Here is a 22,977-nt window from a genome sequence, read left to right as displayed (position 1 = left end):
TCCTGTGTCTAAGTTCAGGGCTGCCCTCTAGTGGACTCTGTGTAAATGCTAATTGAGGACCATAAGTTATGAAATATAACCCTTGCAGCCAAATGGCAAATGGTATGAAGGAAGATTGGTCTATCTAAGCTTCAGTCTCAACAAGCTTCTAGTGACTTCCAGAGACAAACTCCTGCAACAAGTTGTCCTCAGAATTTATGTCCCTGTTCCCTTGGGGCTTAGGTTTTAGAACCATATGGAAACTTAGATCTCTGCTGCGACTTCTCATTTTTAGAGAAGAAATTCACAATTCAGAGAGGTGAAATGACTTGTTCACTGTCCCATGGTGAATGAGGAGAACTAAATTCTAATTCTGCCTTGGCCCTGGCTTCCAATTCAGACCATTTTTATGCGATATGCTGCTGTCCTTGTAAACATGGATTCTTTCTCTATAAATCTCACTCATTTGTTTGATCATATTTTCTACTAATTATTTTTACTGCTTCCCTACATCTCCCCTCTGTACTCACTTTTCTTTAACCACCTTGTTCTCTTGTTTTTCCAGCACATCATGAAGAATTCCCACTTCCAGGTCTTTGCACTGTCTGTTCCCTCTGCCTACCATGCTGTTCCCTGCACTACCTTCAAGTCTTGGCTCAGATGTCTTCTTCTCACTCTGACCACCCTATTTAATATTGCAGGCCCCCACCATCAGCACTCCAGAACTTGCTTTCCCCTGGTCTACTTTTTCTATTTTCCATAGTACTTACCACCTTCTATCATACTATATAATTTACTTATTCATTGTGGAATATAATAAATACAAGTGTCTGAGAGCAGAAATGTTTATCTCTTTTGCTTACTGACATAGTCCATGTGCATAGCACACGATAGGGACTCAGTAAGTATGTATTGGATCAATTAACCTTCCAAAATGAATGTATCACCTAATGGAAGGGCCACTTACTTGCTTTAACGTGGAGGTACAACTCTCTGTGAAGTTTGAGAGAACTTATACAAGTTTCTTGTGCTTTGTGAAAGACTAGGCCACTGCTGCCTTAACTCTGTCCACTCCCCAGCATTGCCATCACGGTTCGCTCAAGAGACCAGTTTCGAGAGCAAGGCTGCAGTTAGAACCCCTCAACCATTCTCTCCTAAGAGGCCTCCAGGGCCATTCCATGAAGCCTTCATCCCTCTTTACCCGTCCCATGCCCACAAAGCCAAGCCTCCTCCATCCCTCGACTTTCTCCCCAGGCAGTGCCGTTCAGCCTCTTCCCTGACTCCATTTTAACACCCCAGTTCCCCAGACCCTTCTGATCCACGCTCCAGAGCTCACCACCATCAGCAGCAGAGGCCCTCTGTCCTTGGCCCAGGCTTTGAAGGTTGCCATTGTAGCCTTGCTCTGAAGCGTGCCTCTCCCCTAGACACACTGCTGCTCCAAAGCTTTTTCAAATGGTGGCTGTGTCTTCCCTTCCTTGTTGTAACTCTGGGCCGGCTCCAGAACAGAACCCTGGGTCCTTTGAAGCATTTGCCATCTGAATGTAATACCCACCACCCCTCCTTGTTCTGGCCATCTGTCAGCCTGGTGGCCAGTCTCCCTCCTTCACAGGACATTTTATTACCTGGACCTCTGTCTTAGTCTCAGCCACGATTCCTGTGACCCTTCTGCTCTTCTTTGGGGACTTCAGCATCCCTGCAGTGACCCATCCAGCATCCTAGTCTCCAGTTCTCTGCCTTCCATTAACCTTCCCATCCACGTCCCTTCTGAAGTCCTTGTCGTCCTCAACATTGCTCAGCCTCCAAATTCTTGACCTCAAGCATCCCAGTCTCCAACCATTGCCTCCTGTCTGCTGGTGACCCCTCTCCAATAATTCTTCATCCCTGGGGTCCAGTAACTTCCACTTTTTCATTGTCAGGACCCCTTCCTGTCCTGACCGCATCCTTACTAAGCTTGGACTCCATTAGTTAATTCATTTCTTTGCATTCACCTTTTGCCTCTGCTCCTTCAGCCAAACTCGCCTGGTTAACCTCCACCCATGGTTAACCTCCAGTCTCCCTCTCACCCTCCCCTTCCACCTGGGCAGCTGAGTGTGGATGGAGGGAAATATACCACCGTGACTGCTTCAACTTTAAATTTATCACAAGAGCCAGCAGGTCCTGAGCCCCACCTGTCATCCCTTAGTCATTTCCCTGGTCAAGCTCTGTTCTCCAAGATGCTAGTTATTCATGCTTTGTCCTCACTCCTCATTCCTCCTCACCCTTGCCACATCCTCATTCTCAGCTAATTAAACCTTTTCTTTTTTTTTTTTTCTTTTTTGGTCTGAAGACAAGTATTAATTATTTAGAACTACGAATAAAGTTACATGTTTTATTACTAGAGGAGCACCATCCTCCCAGGCATGGTTGCTTAATAATAATGACCCAGGAATTGAAATTTCAATTGGAAGTAACTTGGCCCTGAGAGAAAAATCAGCCCTCCATCATTCAATTTTTCTGTCTTCTACTAAGTTTTTTTAATAAAGAAATTAAGGCTTCAGTCACTTTAGTCTAATCTTTGCCCCTCTTGGAAGATGGGCAACTTCCACTTTAAAGAGAATGGGGGTTACTCTCTAGCCGGAGATGAACACTGTTAACATTTTGGTGCTTATTATTATGAAGGTGTTTTTTTTTTTTTAGATCATTTCTTAATTTGATGAGAAAACAGAAACAATTGGAAACAAACGACCTCGTCTTTCCACCCCTGAATCTGCTCTATGGTTCTTCCAAGAGCAGATGATGAGATATTAAGTGTGGGGAACAAGAAACAACCTGTGGGCAGATGCAGTGATCCCAGCATTTCAGGACATGCGAGGGGAGGGCACAGCAGGCCTGGAGCCTTTGGATTGTAAGACCTTTATTCCACGTGGTGCTAAGTCTCAGAGCTTAGTTCTGTCCCACTTAGCCTTCAAAGACGGTCAGCCTTCCAGTGACTTTTTTCCCGTGATTTCAGTTAAATAATGACATTTTTAATCATGTGTCTTCCTGCTTTTAATTCGCCTGCTAAGTGGACATGAACTTAATAATTGGAAAGGTGACTCTGAGCATAACTTAAAATATAAACACTTCTTTTATAACAGTGTTTATAATTGAAAGTATAAATTTTAACTGACTTAACGTTAAGGATAAACACTTCAAACACAGTGGAGTTCCAAAAACACGGAACTTATAAATGGGAAAAGAACTTACAGGTGTAAACTTATAAATGTTATAAATAGATGTATGCCACCTGCTTACTGCGATCTGAAGTATTATCATCCATAAAGACAGTTCTGAGTGTTTCCAAGTAAATTGCTGTCAACATTTCACTGCAAGGAAGAGAGTAGACATGGTGCTGCCAACAGCATATGCTCTTCCCAGGAAAGGCTCCTTCCTTCCCACCACACTGCTGACTTGGATCTGAAGTTCCAGAGCCAGAGAGTCATGTAAAAAACCCATACAGGCTGCCGTTGGAGTCCCCAGACCATGTTATGGGAAGATACAGAGTGTATCCTTACACACAGACACACACCTTGGAGGTGCTTGTGGGACTTGAACTTCAAAGTCTGTAAGCTGCTTTCTACTCCTTCCCTAATTTATTTGAAAGGCTTAATTTTGTGACTATAAGCCAAGAAACCTGATGAGTCTGGCATAAAGTACCCCCCACCACACACACCCTATATGGCTGGTCATCCCCACAGACAGCCCTGGGCAGTCCACAGCCATGATGACGGGTCTTCTGCAAGGTTTTCCAGATGGACATTTTAGATGCTTATGCATTTTTCCTAGCAATGCTCTTAGATTAGAAACATGGCAGGTTACCAGCTCCTTTCTCCTACCTTGGATCTGAATACCCAGAAAACATTAGAAGCTTCTGCATTTCAGTCATTATTTTTATAAATTCCTTGTAGGAGCATTTCCCAAAGTGTGGCATGTGGACCACGGCTGGTAGACCAGATGAATGTGGGTGGTGCAGGACTAAACATTTTTTATATAAATAGTTATGTTTTTGTTTTACTGTATATTAGGAAAAAAATTAACAAATATATCTAGTCTAATATTTCATAAACAAATGCTTAGAATTTGTCAATGGTATATGATTTTTAAGTGAGATGATTAAAAGAGAAATTTTAAGTAAATCATAATAAAGTTGATATATACGTTTGGCAAAAATTGTGAATGTGGTTGGCCTACAGGTTCACAATAAGAAAATGACATGTGCTTAACAGGCAGAAGTCATCAGACACAGTTTCTTAAATGGCAGAGGATGTGAAAACTTTTGGAGACAGTTCCATAAAACAATAAATAACTTGGCATAATTACATATGGAAAGAGATTTTTTCCACTCAGGTTTCCCCCACTGGAAAATGCAGCTGCCAGTTATACTATCCATGCAGAGTGGGGTCATTTTGCTGTTCTTATGGGGTTTGCTTCATAAAGAAATGGTAGGGCCCATCGAGTTCTCTCATTTTCAGAGTCAGAGAATAACCACGTAATAACTACAACTGAATTCTATCAGTCAGTCATTCAACAAACACTGCCCAGCAACCTTGTGTGTCGGGCACTGGGCGAGGTGCTGGGTTTAGAGGAGTGAGAAGGCCATACCTCACAAGTTTTTTAAGCCTGGGAGTGACTTACCATATTAGCATTTCTGAAAGGTCAACCTGCTGTCCCTGTGACTGGACAGGCAGCAGAACTGGGACAGAGCAGAGAAGAGGTGATTGTGATAAGACATGGCTTGGACCAGCATGGTGGCAGTGGCGATGGAGAGAAATGAGCAGATTCAAGAGGTGTTTCAGGGTAGATCCCGTAGACTCTGGTGATGGATTGGACATCATGAGTAACAGAGAGGAGTCAGGGAGAACGCTAGGTTTTTGGCTTCAGAAGCCCCATGGAAGGTGATGCCAGGTCCTGAGAGCTCACACAGCACTCCCTGCTGGGGTCTCAGTATTACATCTGCCAGGAAGTACTGCAGTGTGTGTCCCGTGTGCTGTCCCTCCTCAAGGGTACAAGTGGTGTACAACGGTTGAATCTCTTGACTCAGGATTTCACTGGTTCAGAACAACTTCAGAGCTGGAGACCAGAGCTGAGAAATTGGTCTACCTGAGGCATTGGAAATTTCGTGCCCTGACTCACGGTGGTAGCTCTGGATACAGCATGGTGGGGCAAAGAGGAGACAATGGTCTGGCTTCCCTGCGTGCACTTTTTTCCATTCCAGTCTGTACTTTTGTGGCTAGCTCTATATACTCTTCCTCCTCAACTCTCAAAGATGCCTCCCCAACCAGGTCGGAGCCACATTCAGTTAGTATTAGGGTTATCGTATTCTTGCTTCTGTTCCTGAGAGCTCACACCCTGACCTCTGACCACGTGGGATAATTCATACTGTTTTTCTGACCCCAAAACTAAGGCGTGGAGGGCTTTGTACATGAATAATTTCCCCGGGCCAGATAAGTGCTGCACAGCTGATGCAGCCCGAGGCTGACTGTGATGTTTATGAACTTCCTTCTCTTCCCACCTGCCGTCTTTCCTTTTGGACTTTTTTTTTTTTTTTTAACTATGCAGAAACTTCCAGACAATTTCAGAGAGTTTATAGCGCCCCTAGAGGCCTGCCTCTTGAAACCCCGAGGTGTCCGTGAACAGATGAGTGTTAAAACGTGGAAAAGAGACTTCATAGGCAGGTGATTTGACATCACAGGCATCAAAATGAAATATTTCATGATGGGAACATAGCAACGTGGCTCCTCACAGCCAGTGGCCCACGTTTCGCATGCCAGTTGTCTTGGACACATGTCTTGCTGATCTTTTGAGCATTTTGACTGTATTTTGCAATGTGGTACGTACAGTATCATGCAATACTTTGCAGATCTCCCATGTAATTGACTCTGGTGGCTAAACAGACATTAAACAAAATACAGTAAACTGTCAATATAATGCACATGCACACATAATTAGAAATTGTGGAACATCTGTAGGGAAGAAAACTTAAGTACTGTGAGGGAGAAGCACAGGGGGACTTAATTTACTTTCACAGGGAAATGGTGGAGGGCGAATGGACTTAGGCTGAGGGAACATTGGCGAGCGGAGCTTTCAAGAGGAGGGATCATATGGGAAAGCCTCAAAAAAAGGCAAGAACATGGCATTTTCAAAGAATAGCAAAAAACTGAACAGGTGGTGCGGTTAGAGAATCGGGGAGGGGATGAGTTTGGAGGCACACAGGCCATGTGGGCTTCTGTTGTATCTTGAGAAAAACTGGAAATCTGTAAACGCATGCTAAGCAGTGGGAGACCCAATCCAATTTTGGTTTTTAAAAGGTCCTTCTTGCTGAAGTTTAGAGATGGAGATTAGGGAAGAGGAAGAAGTGTCTCCAGTTTAGAAAGAGGCAGAGCCCTGGTCCCGGGGAGAGGAGGCTGGGTCGCATGGCGAAGATGGAGACAGACAGATGGACGCCGGGTGTTTTTTTATTTAGGATCTAGGATGTATGGAGCTGGGTTGACTGTGCTGCATCAGGAGAGGCAGGACCAAGGCAGTGTCCTGTGGCTTTAGCAGGTGGGTGGGTGGAGGGGCCAGTCACTGAGTGCGGGATGCCTGGGGCGGGAGCAGCTTTGCAGGGACCGATCAGCAATCTAACACATGTGAAATCTGAGGTCTCTTCGAAATGACATCTGTGGACTCACTTCAGGAACCTGCGATTGAGCACCTACCCTTCCCAGTTTTCATGGCAAAGATCAATCCTGCTGCCCCCATCGATATACAGACGAATGGTGCTGCTCCAGGACATTCTGTATTTGCAGCCTGCACTGTCTAGCATGTGTGCTCGCTTTGGGTACTTACTCAAGTTGTGGGCATAGCTGCTGGATTAAGTGGAAAATTACCTTGGCGTTTTCCCTTACGTAACCAAACGGAGTGGGGCCTGTTGTCCTGAGGGTCAGTTTCTCCTCTTCGCTTGTCTGTGATGGCCTCAGCACACGCTTGGGGAAAATCTCTTTGCTTTGGAGAAGTAACTCATATTGGTTTAGTCTTCAGGGTCACTTGGAGGCAGAGGCAGCCTCTATTTTTGTCAGAATTCTGTTTCAGGCTAATGCATCCAGCCGTGGAGAAAGCAGTTTCAAAATAGACCTGATCAGTTGTCAGGGGACAATTCACGTTGAGATAATAGCCCCGAGGCCCTGACCGGCCATCGCTCTTCTATGAGCTACTGAGCAGGCTGTCCTCCGATTTTGCATTTGTTTGAACACATTTTGGGAAAAAAAAAAAAAAAAAGAACATGCACAGAGAATCATTTTTAAGATAGTGGCTACAATGAGGAAGTTGTGGGAGAAAAAGGAGAGAGAAGCAGAGTCTCAGGGATGCCCCAGCCCTGCTCGATGTCCCCCCTGCCCTTCAGTGTGCATGACCTGGGTTCAGACCCTCTCTCAATCCCTCACTGGCTCCGAGAAGAGAGAAAGTAATTCAACCTGTGTGAACCTCAGTTTCTGCTTCTGCACGTGCTAGGAAGGGGCGTAGGAGCCTCGCCCATAGCCGGAAGGAGTAGACAGAGTTCTCAGAGGAACAGAGCCAGTAGGATGTGTGTGAGAGAGAGAGAGAGAGAGAGAGAGAGAGAGAGAGTGTGTGTGTGTGTGTGTGTGTGTGTGTGTGTGTGTGTGTGTGTGTGTGTAGAGAAAGAGAGAGATTTTTAAGGACGAGATTCACATAATAGTAAGGGCTTGATAAATCAGAAATCTGCAGAGTGGGCCAGCTGGAGACCCAGGGAAGAGCTGCAGCTCAAGTCCGAAGGCGGTCTGCTGGCAGAGTGCCTGCTCCTTCCCAGGAGGTCAGCCTTTTTATTAAAATTCCGGCTGACTGGATGAGGCCCACTCACGTTAGGAAAGGTGATCTGCGTTACCCAGAAGCCACTGATTCCGATGTTCTAAAAAATACCTTGACAGCAACATCTAGACACACGTTTGACCAAATACCTGGGTACCGTGGCCCAGCCAGGTTGGCATCTAAGATGGACCATCACAAAGGTTCTCAAAAATGTCATTTTAGACTTCTCCAGCTCGCCCTGCTCAGTTTAGCTCTCAGAAGGGCCTCAAGTAGAGTTCTCATGCTCCCTGTTATTTGCCTTTATGATTCTGTCCTTCTTGTGTGTCTGAGCCCCCCACTCCCTGCATTTAAAATATTATACAGCACCAGGTAGCATCTCCATATCTGTTTACTTAATAAAGGACAACATGTCGGGTTCATTTATAAAAGCAACAGAAATTTCAACAAGCTATTCGTTCATTTATTCAGTGAGCATTTTAAAGCAGTGGATAATTTTAGATGCAGACTTCGGGACACACACGTCATTAAAATAAAAATATACAGCTGATGCCTCTGAAGGCCATTAAACTAACGTTGTCCCTCTTTCTCAAATGGTCTCTTGTGTGATCAGTCTCAGACCATGTTCTCTGGCTTAGCCAGGCTCTAAGCTCCCCCCCCCCCAACTTTGGCCCCAGTTTTCTCTCCAGGGAAACCGGAGCGTGTGGTACGAAGGGGGAGAGGGCGCTACACTGTCACTGTGATTCCAGAACCAAGAGCAGTTCAGACAGAGGCGTGAGGGCAGGAAGACAGAGCTGGGCGAGAGAGCTCTTCAGCGACGCTGGTAATTCCAGCAGGCCCCTGTGGGACACCTAACGTCACAGCTCTCCACGTGGACACTCAGCATCAGGAGGGCTGACAGTTCGAAAGCCAGAAAACACACTGACACTGGCTCCAATCAGCCCCCCAGAGCAGTAGTGCTGAAGGAAGGAGAAGTGTACCAAATTCTGGGCTCTCCACAGTCAGTTTTGCCTCTCAACCTGCATTGTCCTCTGACAACTGATCAGAATCCCGCACTCTCTGCCCCACCTCTCAGCCTCCCCTGCCCACCCTCACCTTGTTCTCACTCTCCTTGTCACCCGCCCTGCCCACCTTTCTCAGCGTCAGGTTGATCTATGTATGCGAGAGAAACATGAAATAGCAGTGGATAAACAGTGCCGGACCAGCACAGAATCGATTTCTCTTTCACCTGAAGGAAACCCAGGGCTGGGTTCAGGACCAGTATGGTGGCTCCCCTACATCGCCGAGCATCCCAGAGCCTGTTTTCTGAGCCACACAGCGTCGCAAGGTCACATCGTAGGTCAGGATGGCAGTTGGAGCTCATGCCATCATGAACACACAGTGAGATGGGGGAGGAAAAGCAGAAGGACAAAAAGGGAGCCCTTCCCAGCTGAACGAGCTCCCCCCAAGCATCATGTGTCCCCAGGTCCCTTCCACTGTTGTCTCTTCATGGGCCAGAACTTAGTCACGTGGCCACATGTAGCTAAAAGGGGTGCTGGGAAGCCTGGTCTTGCTTCTGGGAGGCGTTGGCCCGGCTAGAAGTCGAGGTTGTGTCATTGAGGAAGAAGAGAAGAATGAGTGCTGCCCTCCCCTGCCCCGCTTCTCCTTCTCTGCAGTGACCAGGCTCACCCTCAGCCATCATGGACTGAATTTTCCTTCTGGGTTCAGTGTCTTAGGCTGTGTGATATGGGAGAAAATGAACGTATCTTAACTTGGCACCAAGATCCTAGCCAGGCTTTGAGTGTATCCGTCTTGCCACAGGGACAGTGTTACTTCCCACCGTGGTTGCCCAAGCCTCCTGTGTGGACCCCGACACCTGCCACGTTGTGATTGTGCCCAAGGGAGGCAAAAACATTGCAGCAGCTGGAGGCAGCTACAGTTCCATCCTGAGTTCTTTCTCTATTTTTTGTCTAATGAACCAAACTTTACAGACAGAATTAGAAACAGGGAAGTAGAAATCCTGGGGCATGTAGAAGATAAACAATCCCCTTTCCAACTGTAGAAGCTCTTTTAGGCTAAGAAGAAGAAAAAAATCACATAAAATGAGAACGCTCAAAAGCTACAGCCTCAAGGCATCCTTGTTCAGTGACTTTCCATCTAAATAAAGGAACCATCTGAAAAATAAAACCGCAGGCCGATCCCTAGCATGTAAGGATATAAAAGCAGTTTTTCATTTCCATAAATTTACTTTGTACATTCAAAAGTATAAATATTTACTTTCAAATCCCAGGAGTTAAGCAATGAAATGAAGCTGTACCAATGAGCAAAACTCCTTGAAATCAGGACTCGTAGACGTGGTCTTGTCACAATGTTAGTATCCAGATTACTTTGTATGTATTTTTTTCATACGTAATATATTTCATAGTTAAGGATCTAGAGACACATAGATTGGTAGTTATTGGAAACAGTTACACCCTGTTTCCTGCTTGTCTCACAACTTCAGTTACGCTCTGCCATCCAGCGTAGACAGCGGGAGCAGCTCTGTTGTGAACCTGCCCGGCGCGCAGTGGTCAGGGACCCTGAACAGCTCAGGTGAACCCACTGATGGCTTCAAAACATTAGCATATGATACACACCATGTTTGAATGTGACGTTGCTTTTTCTTACAACTTTATAAATAGTTAAATGCATTCAAAATGAAATAAAACCCAACGGCAGTGGCAGCCCTGGAAGTCACAGCCCATGGAGATGTCTCCAAGCATCATGTCTCAGGCTCCTGCCACTTCTCAGGATGTGTTGTGTCTGTACTTTGAAGGAGGGGTAAGCACATCCTCTTCTCGCCCTCCTGCCTGCAATGTTGCTGTTTGCCACAACACCCCCACCCTTCTCTGGTTCTCAGCCTTGCCGCTTCTCTCTGGTGACCCCAACCCCCCTCCGCACGTCTTTGTCCGTGTGTGTCCTTGTCGGAGGGGGCCCGGGTGGCTTTTGTGCTCTTCCTTTCCTTGCCCTTGGCATCAACCCTGGAGAAGGAAGAGCCCTCACAGTGTCTTCCCTCTGTGCTGTGTGTGCCGAGACAAACATGCAAAGAGTTTCTCTGCCAGAAGGCAGGACCCTTTCATTCCTGTGAAAGGAGAGAGGCCGTGGATGGGGTTTGCAAAAGGGAACGTCTGGATCTTAGGCGCCTGAGCTGTGCGTGTGTGCCTTGGAGGTTCGAGACTGGAGGAGGATTCTCATTCTGAATTGTCTGAAATCCTCCCTGAAGGTTAGAACAGGTCCCTCACCCAGCAGCGTCTCGCTGGAAAGAAAGCCCTTCTTCATTTACCACAGCATCTCACCCGCCGTGGGCGGTGCCTGCGGTGGAAAAGGGAACCTGGGGCCTTGAGTGGGGTGCCTGCACTCAAGCCCAGGTTCCACTGCGTATGCACTCGGGAGAGACTCAGCAAGTTTCTTAACCTCTCTGTGCCTCAGTTTCTCTATCTGTCAAATGGGAAAGTGAGAGCTGCCTGCCTCCATCACACGTGGACCCTGGACCACTGCATGGTATTAGCATTTGTGAAAGCTCCTTGTACCTGGAGCGGTGACACAGGGTAGTTTTCGGCAGGTGGGCAAATTTGAGAACCAGTAAGCAGCCCATCAGTTTAAAACACAGGAAGATGCTTAAATTCTCATCTGTTTCCTCATCCCTGTCTGGTTCATATTCTAAGCACAGCTCTTATTGTATTTGGCCCCAGTGCCAGAAGCAGTAAAATCTATTGATGTAACATAAGCTATTTAAGTATTCGTAATCGTAGCTTCATTTTCATAAAGAGGGGAAAACACAGATCTCTCGGGGCATTCTGGAGATGCTCGTGTTTGGGAGGATATTTATAAGGAGCTGTTTTTTTGAGTTTGCTCTGCTGTGAAACCGTGTGATGAGTTAAGACTCTTATTTCACTAAATATCTCTTTTGCCATTTTTTCCCCATATGAGCAAAATTATGAATGATTTGTAAACATTTCCAGAATTCCCAAGATCAAAATATTGTCTTAGAACGCTCCTTTGGTATAATTGATTTGGGTTTTATCCCTGTGCCAAGGAAAGCACAAAAAATAATTCACCAGCATTTTTAATGTGAAGCAATATATGTAATTTACCAAAATAAGGTAAGATCTTAAAAATTTTAAGATTCTTTGACATGCCCCCCCCCCAACCCCTTGCATATTATTTTCCTGCAAGCATGCAGGCATTGTGAAGCTGGAAGTCCTCAGGGTCTTAGGAACAGAACAGTTATTTCCACCTGAGTTCTGAGGGTAACGGGGGACACTGGGAAGCGCTCAGGTTCTGTAGAGGGTGACTTGGACTCACACACAGAGCCCACTGCTCTGGGCAGCCATCCCCATCCTGGGCCTCAGTTTCCACACGTGTCCAGTGAGGACACCGAGCTGTGAGTTGTCCCCGGGCTGCCTCTTCCTCCCGCCATCGCGGAGGTGGTGGCTTCCGTCTTCCTGGGCAGGTCGTACAGGTCAAGGCATGTTACCGTGGGGTCTGAATGCTGGCGCCCTTTGGACCTTAACCTGACTCTCTGTGTTTTATTTGATCCATATGCTATTTTGGAACTGGACAGTTTACAGAGAAGTCCAGTTGGGAACTCTTATTGAAAAAAATCAGAGGATTCGCAACCCTCGCTGCACATCACAACTTCGGTCCCGCTTGAGTTACAGCCGCCCCTTTGTTGGGTTGGAGAGTCTGGGCTCCCCTGCCTCCCACCTGCCCTGGTCTGGCCCACTGGTGTCACCTGCCCGGGACCTGTGCCCATGGGAGTTTGGTGACCCTTATAGAAGAATCCATTCTGTTCTCCTTTCCTAGTGGAGATTTGATTGTTAGTGGAAGTGTCTCTAAGAATAAAAGAGATCATCCTAACCTTTCGTGGGTCTATTTTAAGTTTAAGAAAAACCCTACCTTCCCAAGGTGCATTTGGCCCTTGCCGATTCCTCGCGGAACTGTGCTGCGTTGTTCTGGCTTGTGTAATCAGCTCAGGTCTAAGAAAATCAGGCTGCAGGTGAGTCCAAGTTCAGTTGTGAACTGGCTCGGGGTCTTTGTAGGATGCTGTGGTCCACCTGAAGGCCCCAGGGAGCAAGGGCCAGGCTGTCATGGCCAGTCACCAGGAGGGTGGGGTCTGCTGCAAGGACAGGTGGGAGAAGCTTGGATCAGGGTCCAGATGTGACCCTGAGTGACATTTTAGGCTGATGCCGGTAGCATTCCAGCAGCACCCGCCAAGTGGACATGGAGTATGGGACCAGCAGTGACACAGCAGGGCACCAAAAGAGGAGCAGAGATCTAGGGGTCCCTGCTTTCCCCTCTGCCAGGGAGCCAGACCCTGCACCAGGGGTGGGCACCATGTGACTAGCTTAGTAGCATGGCTGGAGCAGGGTGTCTGCTGTCTGCTGTTCCTGCCCCAGCCCTGGGCCCCCACCTGTAACCACCGCACGGCCTTTTATGCATGCGTGCTCTTGGCCACTGATGTCATTTTTGTACTTTGTGTCTTTTAAAGACATTGTGATGCTCATAAATGAAACATTTGTGACAGAACACCTATTACTACATCAAAACATGCCTATTTAAAAATTTAGTTTGTAAGAGTTTATTTCACAAACCACTCTTAGCTGTGGTCCATATCCTGCTGGTATCCTTCTTTGATGAAAAGAGAGCAAGGAGGGGAGGCTATAGCTCAGTGCTCAGCATACACAAGGTCCTGAGTTCAATCCCCAGCACCTCCTCCAAAAATAAAACAAATAAGTAGACTTAATTATCTCCCCCCCTAAAATTTTTTTTTAATGAAACAAATTTCTGAAAAAAGAAAGAAACCAAGGCTTAGGAGAGCTGAGTAACTTGCAGCTGTCAGGAGCAGAGCCAGCATCCTCACCTTCTCTCCAGCATCCATTGTGGTACTAAGCCGGCTGCAGAAATTAAGGCTGATGGAGCCCCTGTAACACCTTCACAGACGATGCTCACGTGAACTGTGCAGGACATAGTGGACGCTCCAGCTTACAGGGCTGAAGGGACCATCAAAAGTTCTGTTTTTAAATGGTCTGCTCCATTTCAGAGCTGGTAATCACACAGTGTGTTTGGTGTGTGTCCATTAACTCTGTCATCCAGAGGGAATATTTAAATGTTTATTTTCTGTACTGTGATACACTGAACTCTATTAACCTTGAATGGATTTTGATAACACCATCAGGGGGCAGCAAACAGATCCTGCCTGAAATTACACAGTGAGGGAGTGATATTACCCGTGACATATTAAAAGCAAAGCGTTCTGTTAAATGATCATGACTGTTATTAGCCCATCCATTGGGTTCACCCTTTGGATCCTGGCTCTTAAAAGCATGTATAAGGTTCCTGGTGGAAGTTTTCCATGATTGATCCACTGCCTCCCCTCCTGTTCGCTCTGCCGTCCACAGCAGAGGCTCCTGCCCCACTTCCCTGGGGAGACTGCTTTTGTAGGGGCACCTGTAACCTCCATGTTGCCAAACCCAGTGGGCACTTCTCTGTCCTGATGGCAGACACAGTCAGCCATTCTCTCTCTGAAGCCTCTTCTTCCTTTGGTGTCTTTCTCAGTCTCTTTCTCTGGCTTCCCCGCTTCAACTTTTCTGCCTGAGTTGTTCTCGGCCCCTTTGTTTTCTCCTTGCTGCCCCCTCTCCCCTGGGGTGGCTCATCCATTCCTATATTTATGAAGATGGGGATGAAGGTGATTCCCAAACTTACGCAGCTGGCCCAGAACCCTTCTCTGGGATGCTCAAATGCCTATCAGTTGTCCACATGGCAAACTCTTTAGATGTCTCACCGTTGTCACTAAAATGTGCACCTATCACCATGATCTTCCCTCGCTCCATAAACGGCTTCACCCGCCACCCAAGCCAGAATCCTGGGAATGATTCTTGGTTCATTCCAGATCGTTCAGCAGGTGTGCCCTGCATCTGCCCACACCTCTCCATCTCCTCTGCTCCCACCCTTGCCCAGACCTCAGCCATGGACCCAGACTGCTGCCCTGCTCCCCAGGCTTCTACACACGGCCCTCTAGAAGTCGGTCTTAGCGTAACAGCAGGTGATACTACAGTGAAAATTGGGTCCTGCTCTGTCTCTGCTCACCATCCTCAGTCACTTTCCAGGGAACGTAGAATCAAATCCAGACTCCCTCCCAGGGCCTGTGTCTTGTACCCCCCCCACCCCGTTTCCCCTGCTGTCACCTCCCCAGGAAGGACTTCTCTCACCACCCAGTCTAAAGTAGGTTGCCATGGCATTCTCAGTCTCAGCACCCTGCTCATTCTGCCGTAGAATGCCCTACAACGTGCAATCCTCTTTTGTTTTGAATCATTTGAATCCACACTTGAATACGTGTGTCACCAAGGGGAGGGACTATGCCTTGTCTTCTTTTTGCCCCTAGGGCCTGGAGTAGTAGGTTCTCAGTGAGTGAGAACTGCGTGAATAATTGGCAATCCAGACAGTAGTGTCTGCGGCCATGAAGTGGCGGCTCGTGGCTGTGGGCTAGAGCTAGTCTCTTGGCCTGTAGGCCGTAGAACTGAGAAGTAAGAGATGGTTCAGAACAAGGGCATTCTGCTCCTCCACTGCGCCTGGGGAGCAAAGCTCCATCTGCTTGGAACAAACTCGAGGTGGGGTGAGGTGGGTGGGGCGTTGGTACCATTTTATTATTAGATTCTCAGCGAGTTTTTAAATGCCATTGGAGTTTGCCGTCCTGTGTCTCAGGAAGCAAAACTCATAAAGCTCAAGAGATCTTGCGGATTGAGTTCACAGAGCCTTTCTGATCCCCAAAGACCTTCCTTCCTGGGTGTTTTTATCCCGTTTAATTTAGTGTCTTTGAAAGATCAATAGAAGAAGGTCAATTGCTGAGGCTGTTCTTATATTGTTTACAGATGTCAGAGCTGTTGACAGCCTAGCCCGTCTTCTGCTCTAAATCTGAGGGACTGGATAACAGCATCTTCCTATCCTAAGGGGAGAAAAACCTCTGTCCTGTTTGCCTGTGAATATTTTGTTCAACCAAGTATGCATGTATGATATTTTACCCTATACAGTTATCGGCTGGCCTGATGTAGCCTCTCTGTATTTTTCCTTTTTGCTCACCTGTGTCCTGATTCATGGACTCCTGTGTACACAGCCACTGTTTACCATCTAGGGCATGAATTTTGAGAATTCAGGTGGGCCATGGAGGGGCCAGAAGGGAGCCTGGATGGGCAAAGATGGGCCAGCGACAGGGCCAGTGACGGGGCCACGGGAGGAATCCTAGAGATGGCCAGGACTTCTTAACTTGATGTCCTCTCTGCTGCGTCTCTTTGCGTTTAGAGTCCACCATGTTTAATCCAGGATGACCTCGCCTCGAGATCCTTAAATTAATTACATCTCCGAAGACCCTTTTTGAAAGAAGGCAACATTTCAGGCTCTGGTAGTTTAGAGCATGGATGTATCTTTTGGAGGACCACCATTCAGTCCACCAGACGGATTATATTTTTCATTGGCCATTTGTATTGATGTTTCATACAGTTTTCAAAAGTTATACCCCATTTACATTTATGACAAAATATTGGCTCTGTTCCCCGTGTTGTACAACACATCCTTGTGGCCTGTCATACACCCAGCAGTTTGTGCCTCCCACTTTCTGTCCCCTGTATTGCCCCCCCCCCCCATGCTGGTAACCACTAGCTTGTTCTCTATACTGCAAAGTTTGTGTGACTTTGTTTAAAAACTGATGGGGAAGTTTCTTCTGTGCAGCACAGGGAGCTGTGCTGTTCAATGCCTTGTAATGACCTTTAATGAAAAGGAATATGAAAATGAATATATGTGTGTATATGCATGACTGGGACACTGTGCTGTGCACCAGAAACTGACACATGGTAACAGACTGTGCTTTAGTTAAAAAAAAAAAAAACACCTGATGGCGGTAGTATGGCTCTTCCTAATAAGCAAGATGTACAACTCAGAAGCCACAGAAGAGAAGACTGGCAGATTTAATTACAGAAAAATTAAATGCTTCTAAATGATGAAAGATACTGTAAGCAAAGTTGAAAAGACAAGAGCAAAATGAAAGAAAATATTTGTCACGTACATCACAGATTCATCTGGGATGAATTGCACAGTCGTAAGATGGCTACAGAAGGATTAATTATTTTTCTGTTACTGTTTGTGGGCGTCCATTTTTAAACAGGAAAAAACAGCTCAAGCTGGCCAAGGTAGAGAAACTTGGTCACCTCGGTCAGTTTTCTCCTGAGTAACCCAGTGTGTCTCGAGTAGATCCTTGCCTCTCGGGGTTTCTCCTTTCCTTCTTAGAGTGTAGAGAGGAGGGCATGCGATGTTGTGTTTGCATCAATATGGGTGGTCGTGTGCCCAGTACGTCCACGAGCTCTTTGGAAGAAGAGGGTTGTCTTTTATCCAACTCTGAATCACCGGTGTTTAGGATTAGCCCATCACTCAGAGAATCTTTACTGACTCACATCGATTGGAAAGCTTTTAAAATCCCTGGTGCTTCCGTTTCCAGGGATATTAAGGGACAGGACTGCATTTATCGTATTCCCAGCAGGGCTGTTGTGAAGATTAATGTTTTAACATAAATGATCTCCTTTCAAAAGGCATTCATTAAGCTAAAGGTTTTTTTTTTTTTGAAGTGTACTTAGTTTTATAATAATCTGTATTTCAGTCGTGTCTGAACTATAAGCAGTAAGTTATTTGTGCTTTCTCATAGAACGTATGACATGCAGAAGAACACAGAATTATCACCTGTAGTTTTACAGGAAGATCCTACATGGGAGCTTGGCGCACGGGAGGGCCAAGGTGGGGTGCTTTAGGAGCGAGCCCCCTGACCTGATGTGCTGTTTCTCTTCTCCCCACCCTCCCCCCACCCTGGCTCCCCAGCGAGCTGAGGCAGAAGCTGGATGAGGAGGGCAGCAAGTGCAGCATCCTGTCCAAGCACCAGAAGTTCGTGGAGCACTGCTGCATGCGCTGCTGCGCGCCCTTCACCTTCCTCGTCAACACCAAGCGCCGCTGCGGGGACTGCAGGTTCAACGTCTGCAAGGGCTGCTGCTCCTACCAGAAGCGCGAGAAGCTGTGGCTCTGCTGCGTGTGCCAGCAGGCGAGGTGAGTGGCCGCGGGGCCTCAGCTGGTGGCCCCCTCTCCCTTCTACCAGATGCGGGACTGATTCCACCGGTCCTGCGTTTCACGCCGTTACACCCAGGAGGAGCCTGTGGCCCTGTTTCCCCTTGTCCCCGCACGCTGCTGAGCCTCAATCTGCGGGTCCTGGCGGGCAGGACCTGGTCTTCGTCATCTCGGTACCCGCACAGGTTAAGCACGCCGCCTCGTGCACGGTGCGTGCCCAGCGCGGGTGGGCTTGATGGCTCGGGACCCAGGCTGTGTCTCACGGACCAGCAGTTCTCTTTCAGGGTAGAACAAAGCCCGGAAAAACAGACGAGTGATGACTTAGCTGAACTGACAGCTCATGTATGCCCCTCTCTCAGCTCTAGCAGAGGTACCCTTTGTCGTGGTGGAGAAGGGGCCCGCGGCTTTCTGCACAGCCTCTCAGGGGCCCCTCGGTGAGAGGAGAGGTGGGTTGAGGATGGCAGTGATGCCCACGGTTTCAGAGCAGTAGAGATAGAAAGCGGAGAAGCAGACCTCTCAGAGGAGACCAGGAAGTCCTGTGTATTGCCCAGTCCCTGCGACACACACACACGCAATGGCCACCTTGTCCTGCACTTCCCAGGTGCATTTGGAAGATTCTGCCTTGGACGCTCTGACACACACAGACTGTAGACTTTCTGGGGCCGTTAAGGCCATCCTGAGATGTTAAAGGGACTCACTCTCCAGACTGTACCTCTGGGGGAACAGTATAATGTTTAGGTCTGGAGAAAACCTTTTTCCTTTATTTTTGTGACATCTCTACTCTGGCCCAGAAGGTGTTGGCAGTGTCTGCTTGGAGGTGGAATGAAGGCTGTTAATAAATTCTGGTTTCAACACTTTAATAAGAATTTTAATCTATTACTCAAAACTCCTGACATAAATGAAAATCTATGATCCCCTTGAGGGTGTCAGTCTCGTTTAAATGTGTGGCAGATTCCTGATTCATGAATTCTTGCTGGATTTTTTTTTTTAATTAATGAATTTGGAAGTCCTAAAATTTACTCAATGGAATCTTATTACAGAGAAGGTGCTACATTCTAAGTACACTTAGTATAGTCTTAGCCACTCATCTGGGTAGGACTTCAGTTTGTGTGATAAGAGCAAGTGGGTGATGGAAATACAAGTTGTGGTCTAAGGTATTTCTGATGTCGGCATTGCCCCCGACTTGGACCTCCTGTATTCCTAGTAGATAACCTCTCTCTACAGCGTAGGGTTTATAATGCGTGCAGATATATCATATGTCCAAGTAGGATGTACGTGTCTGTGTGTATAACAGACTGAGATCTCTCCATGAAGTGGGCAACTTTTACATCCTTTTGGCTTTTCTGTACTTTCCAAAGTTTCTACACTCAACACTTACTACTTACGCTTATGTACTCAGGAAAACAGTGAGTGTTATTCATAAACATATGATGACCTTTCAGGAAGAAACAAATCCTAAAACCAGGTCAAGAATAAAAACAATCTTTTTTCTTTTTTTCAGAGATTGTAGGAGTTCAGGGTAGTAGAGAATTTTCTAACTCTGGCTTGGCAGAAGCGATCTGGAGTCCTGTGTCTGCAGTGTAGAAATTACATAAAATAAGGAAGCATTCAGAAAGCCCTGCATCGCTTATCCCCGCGTGGATGCGCTTCAGCAAAGCTTGTATGCAGTTGTGAAGCAGATCTGAGCCCGGGTGAGGGGCGGACCCAGCGGTTCTCTCAAGGGTCTGTGTCGCTGCCCAGGGGGAAGTTTAGACGTAGCATTTGCAGGGATATTTTGATTATCACAGTGACTGGGACTGCCACTGACCTCTGGTGCCTGGGGTGGGGGGGAGCAGTCACAGGCCGAGAAGAGCTGTTCCCTCTAAAACCCCAGGAAGGTTCTACGTGAACGATGGCAGGTGACTAGACCGAGCGGGTGTTTCCCGAGTAGAGAGGAGAGAGAAGGGGTCCTGAGCCGGGCTGGATGTTGTGCTCAGAGTGCGTGGCAGGCCTTTGTTTCTACCCAGAGAGACCCGGTTAGCACTGGCTCCATTGTGAAGGGGATTAATCCACATGGAACCCAACTTTTCGTCTTCCCGATACGCCACAGACGCCCTGAAACGAGGCCTCAGAGGTGGTGATCGCAGTGTCGACTCAAACATTTATAAAGTGCTAGTCAGCAGCCAGGCGTGGTGAGTGAGCCACCTCAGTGGAGTTGTCCTCACCTCCGCGTGTTGTTATCCATACAAATCCATTTTTACGTGGTGGTCATCGTGGTGACACCTGCTGCTGCTTTACTTAAATGCATCCGCTCTTATCCACATTTCTATGCAGTATTCACAGTTGAGTGCCTGTTTAATTGTCTCTCCTGCGGTGGTACCACGATTGATTAACCCATTTTTGTACTGTAAATGCTGGCATTTCTCTTCCCAGTTTTATTTTGCAGCTACAGGCAGTGCTCCCATGAACATCTTTATACACATGTCCTTTTGCTTCTGGTTATTTTCTTGAGAAAATATCTAGGAACAGAACTCTTGGCTCAAAGGCTGTGTATGTTTTTGACTCTTTTTAAATAGGACCATTGTGTTTTCTCCCAGAGTCGTACGGACTCGTTCTGCCATCAGATATAAACGTGAATTTCAGCACAAACTCCACTGTCAGGGTCCCTCATTTTTAAAATAATTACGATTTGGCTGGGAATAAAATAGCGTTTTCCTGGATGAGAGTAAAGTGTACCAGTGACTTTGAACGGTGTTCCTCCAGTTTCCTTGAAAGAGTCTGTTAACCTCTTGAGGTGGTTGGGGATATAATGTCAGATTCATGACACTTAAAACCACAGTCGCTCTTGAGGATGGATTGTCTAGGATTTTCTCTCAGCGAGATTATTTAGCCCGGAAAGTCAAACAGCAACTCTGCACAAAATCCCATATTCATTCACCTTTTCAGCACCTCGGGCAGATACGAAATGGCATCGAATATGTATCCGTCGAGGACGTGGCATTCGAGTGGTGCGCAGGACAGCGGGAAAGGTTCCCCCAGTCACCTTGGGTGGTGGTGAGTCACGGAGGCGAGGAGGGGTGAGCGAGAGGAAAAAGGACCTCATCTCTGGCTTTAGTTCCAAACCCTTTGCTGGTTTTTCATTAACGTTTTAGCTTGTGGCCGTTACGCTTTCATGTGGAGAGCACCACTTCGGTGTTGCCAGGATCGGGGTGGAGGGTTCATTTCCACTGTTCGCTGTCAGGAAGCTGTGAAGATATTATTGGAAAACACTCTGTTCTGTGTCAGCAGCTGGAAAACCCTGGCAGAGCCCCATTTTCACTCACCCCCTTTATATTATACATATATGTATATGAATGAGAAGCAAAGCCTGGCTTGTCCCATGTATCTCAATATATAGTCTTACAGTCCTGACTTTCTAAATAAATGAGGGTGTGGTAGCTGGTTACTCATGGGAAAATGATTGGAGACAACAAGTAGGTTGAAAACAGGACTCCTTGGAAGAGCAGAAGCTCAACACCCATTTTAAGGGTGCCCCTGGCTGCCCCTTCTCCCCCACACCCTGGCAATGGCCTCACAGAAGCCACACACCCCCCCCCGCCGCCACCCCCCCCATCCTTACTGCTGTTACACGCGTGACTTCTCAGGTCCTTTTCATTTGCTCATTTCATCTAAAAAAATCAGAACATGTTCTAATCCAACCTACCCCCAGGCCAGATCTCACAAGATACGTGTTTTTAACTTTTAAAATTCTAGTAAAATATACACTTAACCATTTTAATGTTATTTTTAAAAAAATCATGGGACAGCATCTCCTCCTCCTCCTTGTGCTTCCCCCTCCCCCCACCACACACACAAAAACCAGCATGGATTTTACCTCCAGATATTTCATCTTGATCTGGAGGGTAGGATTATGGCTGATATTTTTTTTCTTTACAGTTTAATGTATTTCAGAAATTCCAATGTTATTTTTTTAAGCTGGAAAAAAAGAGAAACATCCAATTTTCTTTTGAGTTTTGTGAAATAAACAGACAGTTCTCGAATTACGAAAATAAGGTGGCATTGCTATGAAGTCAGTGTGCTTCAAGACAGCTGTCTACAGTGACATTCAGAACTGAGGCACAGTAATAAACAGATATGTAGACAGCATCTCATGAGCTAGTCCCGTGACAATCCTGCAGACACCATGAGGGTGATTTTGTTGATATCAATAACCCCCTCCCTCTGCATGTGACAGGTTACAGGGCACCTGCTCATTTCAGTTAAGGGGGACACAAAACCATGAGCCTTTTGTGCCCCATTTTAAAATGCATTTTCAAATTTTAAATGGTGTGTATCCCAAAACACTGCTGAATTCAGGAACCCTATTCTTCACCTCGACCTTTGCAGATGGATAGCCTCTCACAGGTGCCTTGGGCGCTGGTAAGAAAGATTCCAGTGTCTCCTCTGCCTGCCTCACCCCCAAGCCTCCCACCTTAGCACTTGGGACGTAGCTTCTCATGCAGCAGCAGGCAGGTGGTTCTGCCAGGGACTGGCTTGTGCTCTGGAGAGAGGAGCCCAAGTTTAAGAGCTGCTACAGACCCTAGGTTCGGCAGGAGGGGTGAGGTGGTGCTGAGACTTCTGCCTGTCAAAGCATGATTTGGAGTTCCTTTGGAAAGTGGAACGTGCTCGGAGACCTCAGGACCCTCCTCTCCCTCCCTCCCCTTCCCTGTCTCCATTTCCACTTCATTTGAACTCTTTAGTCCCTGGGATGAGGCCACGTGGTGAGGAGGGACTTTCAGGAGAAAGGACTGGATTTTTCATTCAGCAGTGAAAAAACCCAGGGAGAGTAGACGGGGTTTGTCAGAGAACCCTCTCCACTGATACTTGTCAGCAGAGATAAAGGGATTTTAAAATGTTGTCTTTAGAATTCGATGACATGTAAGGTCACATAATTTATCATTTAAGCCTTCTGGGACAGTTCTGAGAGTGAAAGAGAGTGCCCTTAATTACAGTAGGACCGACAGACATAAACGGGGATGGCTGTGGGCCAAGTGGACTACCTGGTGTTCCTAATTAGGTAACTCCCGTCGCTTTCGTCCATGG

The 22,977-nt window shown here is 47.0% G+C and overlaps 1 protein-coding gene across 3 annotated transcripts in view; it reads left to right on the top strand.

Annotated features, from left to right (window-relative positions):
• The window catches only part of MYRIP (myosin VIIA and Rab interacting protein), a 154,596-nt gene that overhangs the window by 54,954 nt on the left and 76,665 nt on the right, over nt 1–22,977 (top strand). For all 3 annotated transcript variants that reach the window (XM_064496689.1, XM_064496688.1, XM_064496690.1), the window contains exon 3: nt 17,677–17,898. In XM_064496689.1, coding sequence (XP_064352759.1) covers nt 17,677–17,898 — 222 coding nt within the window. The remainder of the gene's footprint in view (nt 1–17,676; nt 17,899–22,977) is intronic.

Source organism: Camelus dromedarius, chromosome 17, assembly GCF_036321535.1.
Source record: "Camelus dromedarius isolate mCamDro1 chromosome 17, mCamDro1.pat, whole genome shotgun sequence".
In the NCBI taxonomy this organism is placed as follows: Eukaryota; Metazoa; Chordata; class Mammalia; order Artiodactyla; family Camelidae; genus Camelus; species Camelus dromedarius.
The sequence above is the reverse complement of the archived record's forward strand: the minus strand, read 5'-3'. Positions and strand labels throughout refer to the sequence as shown.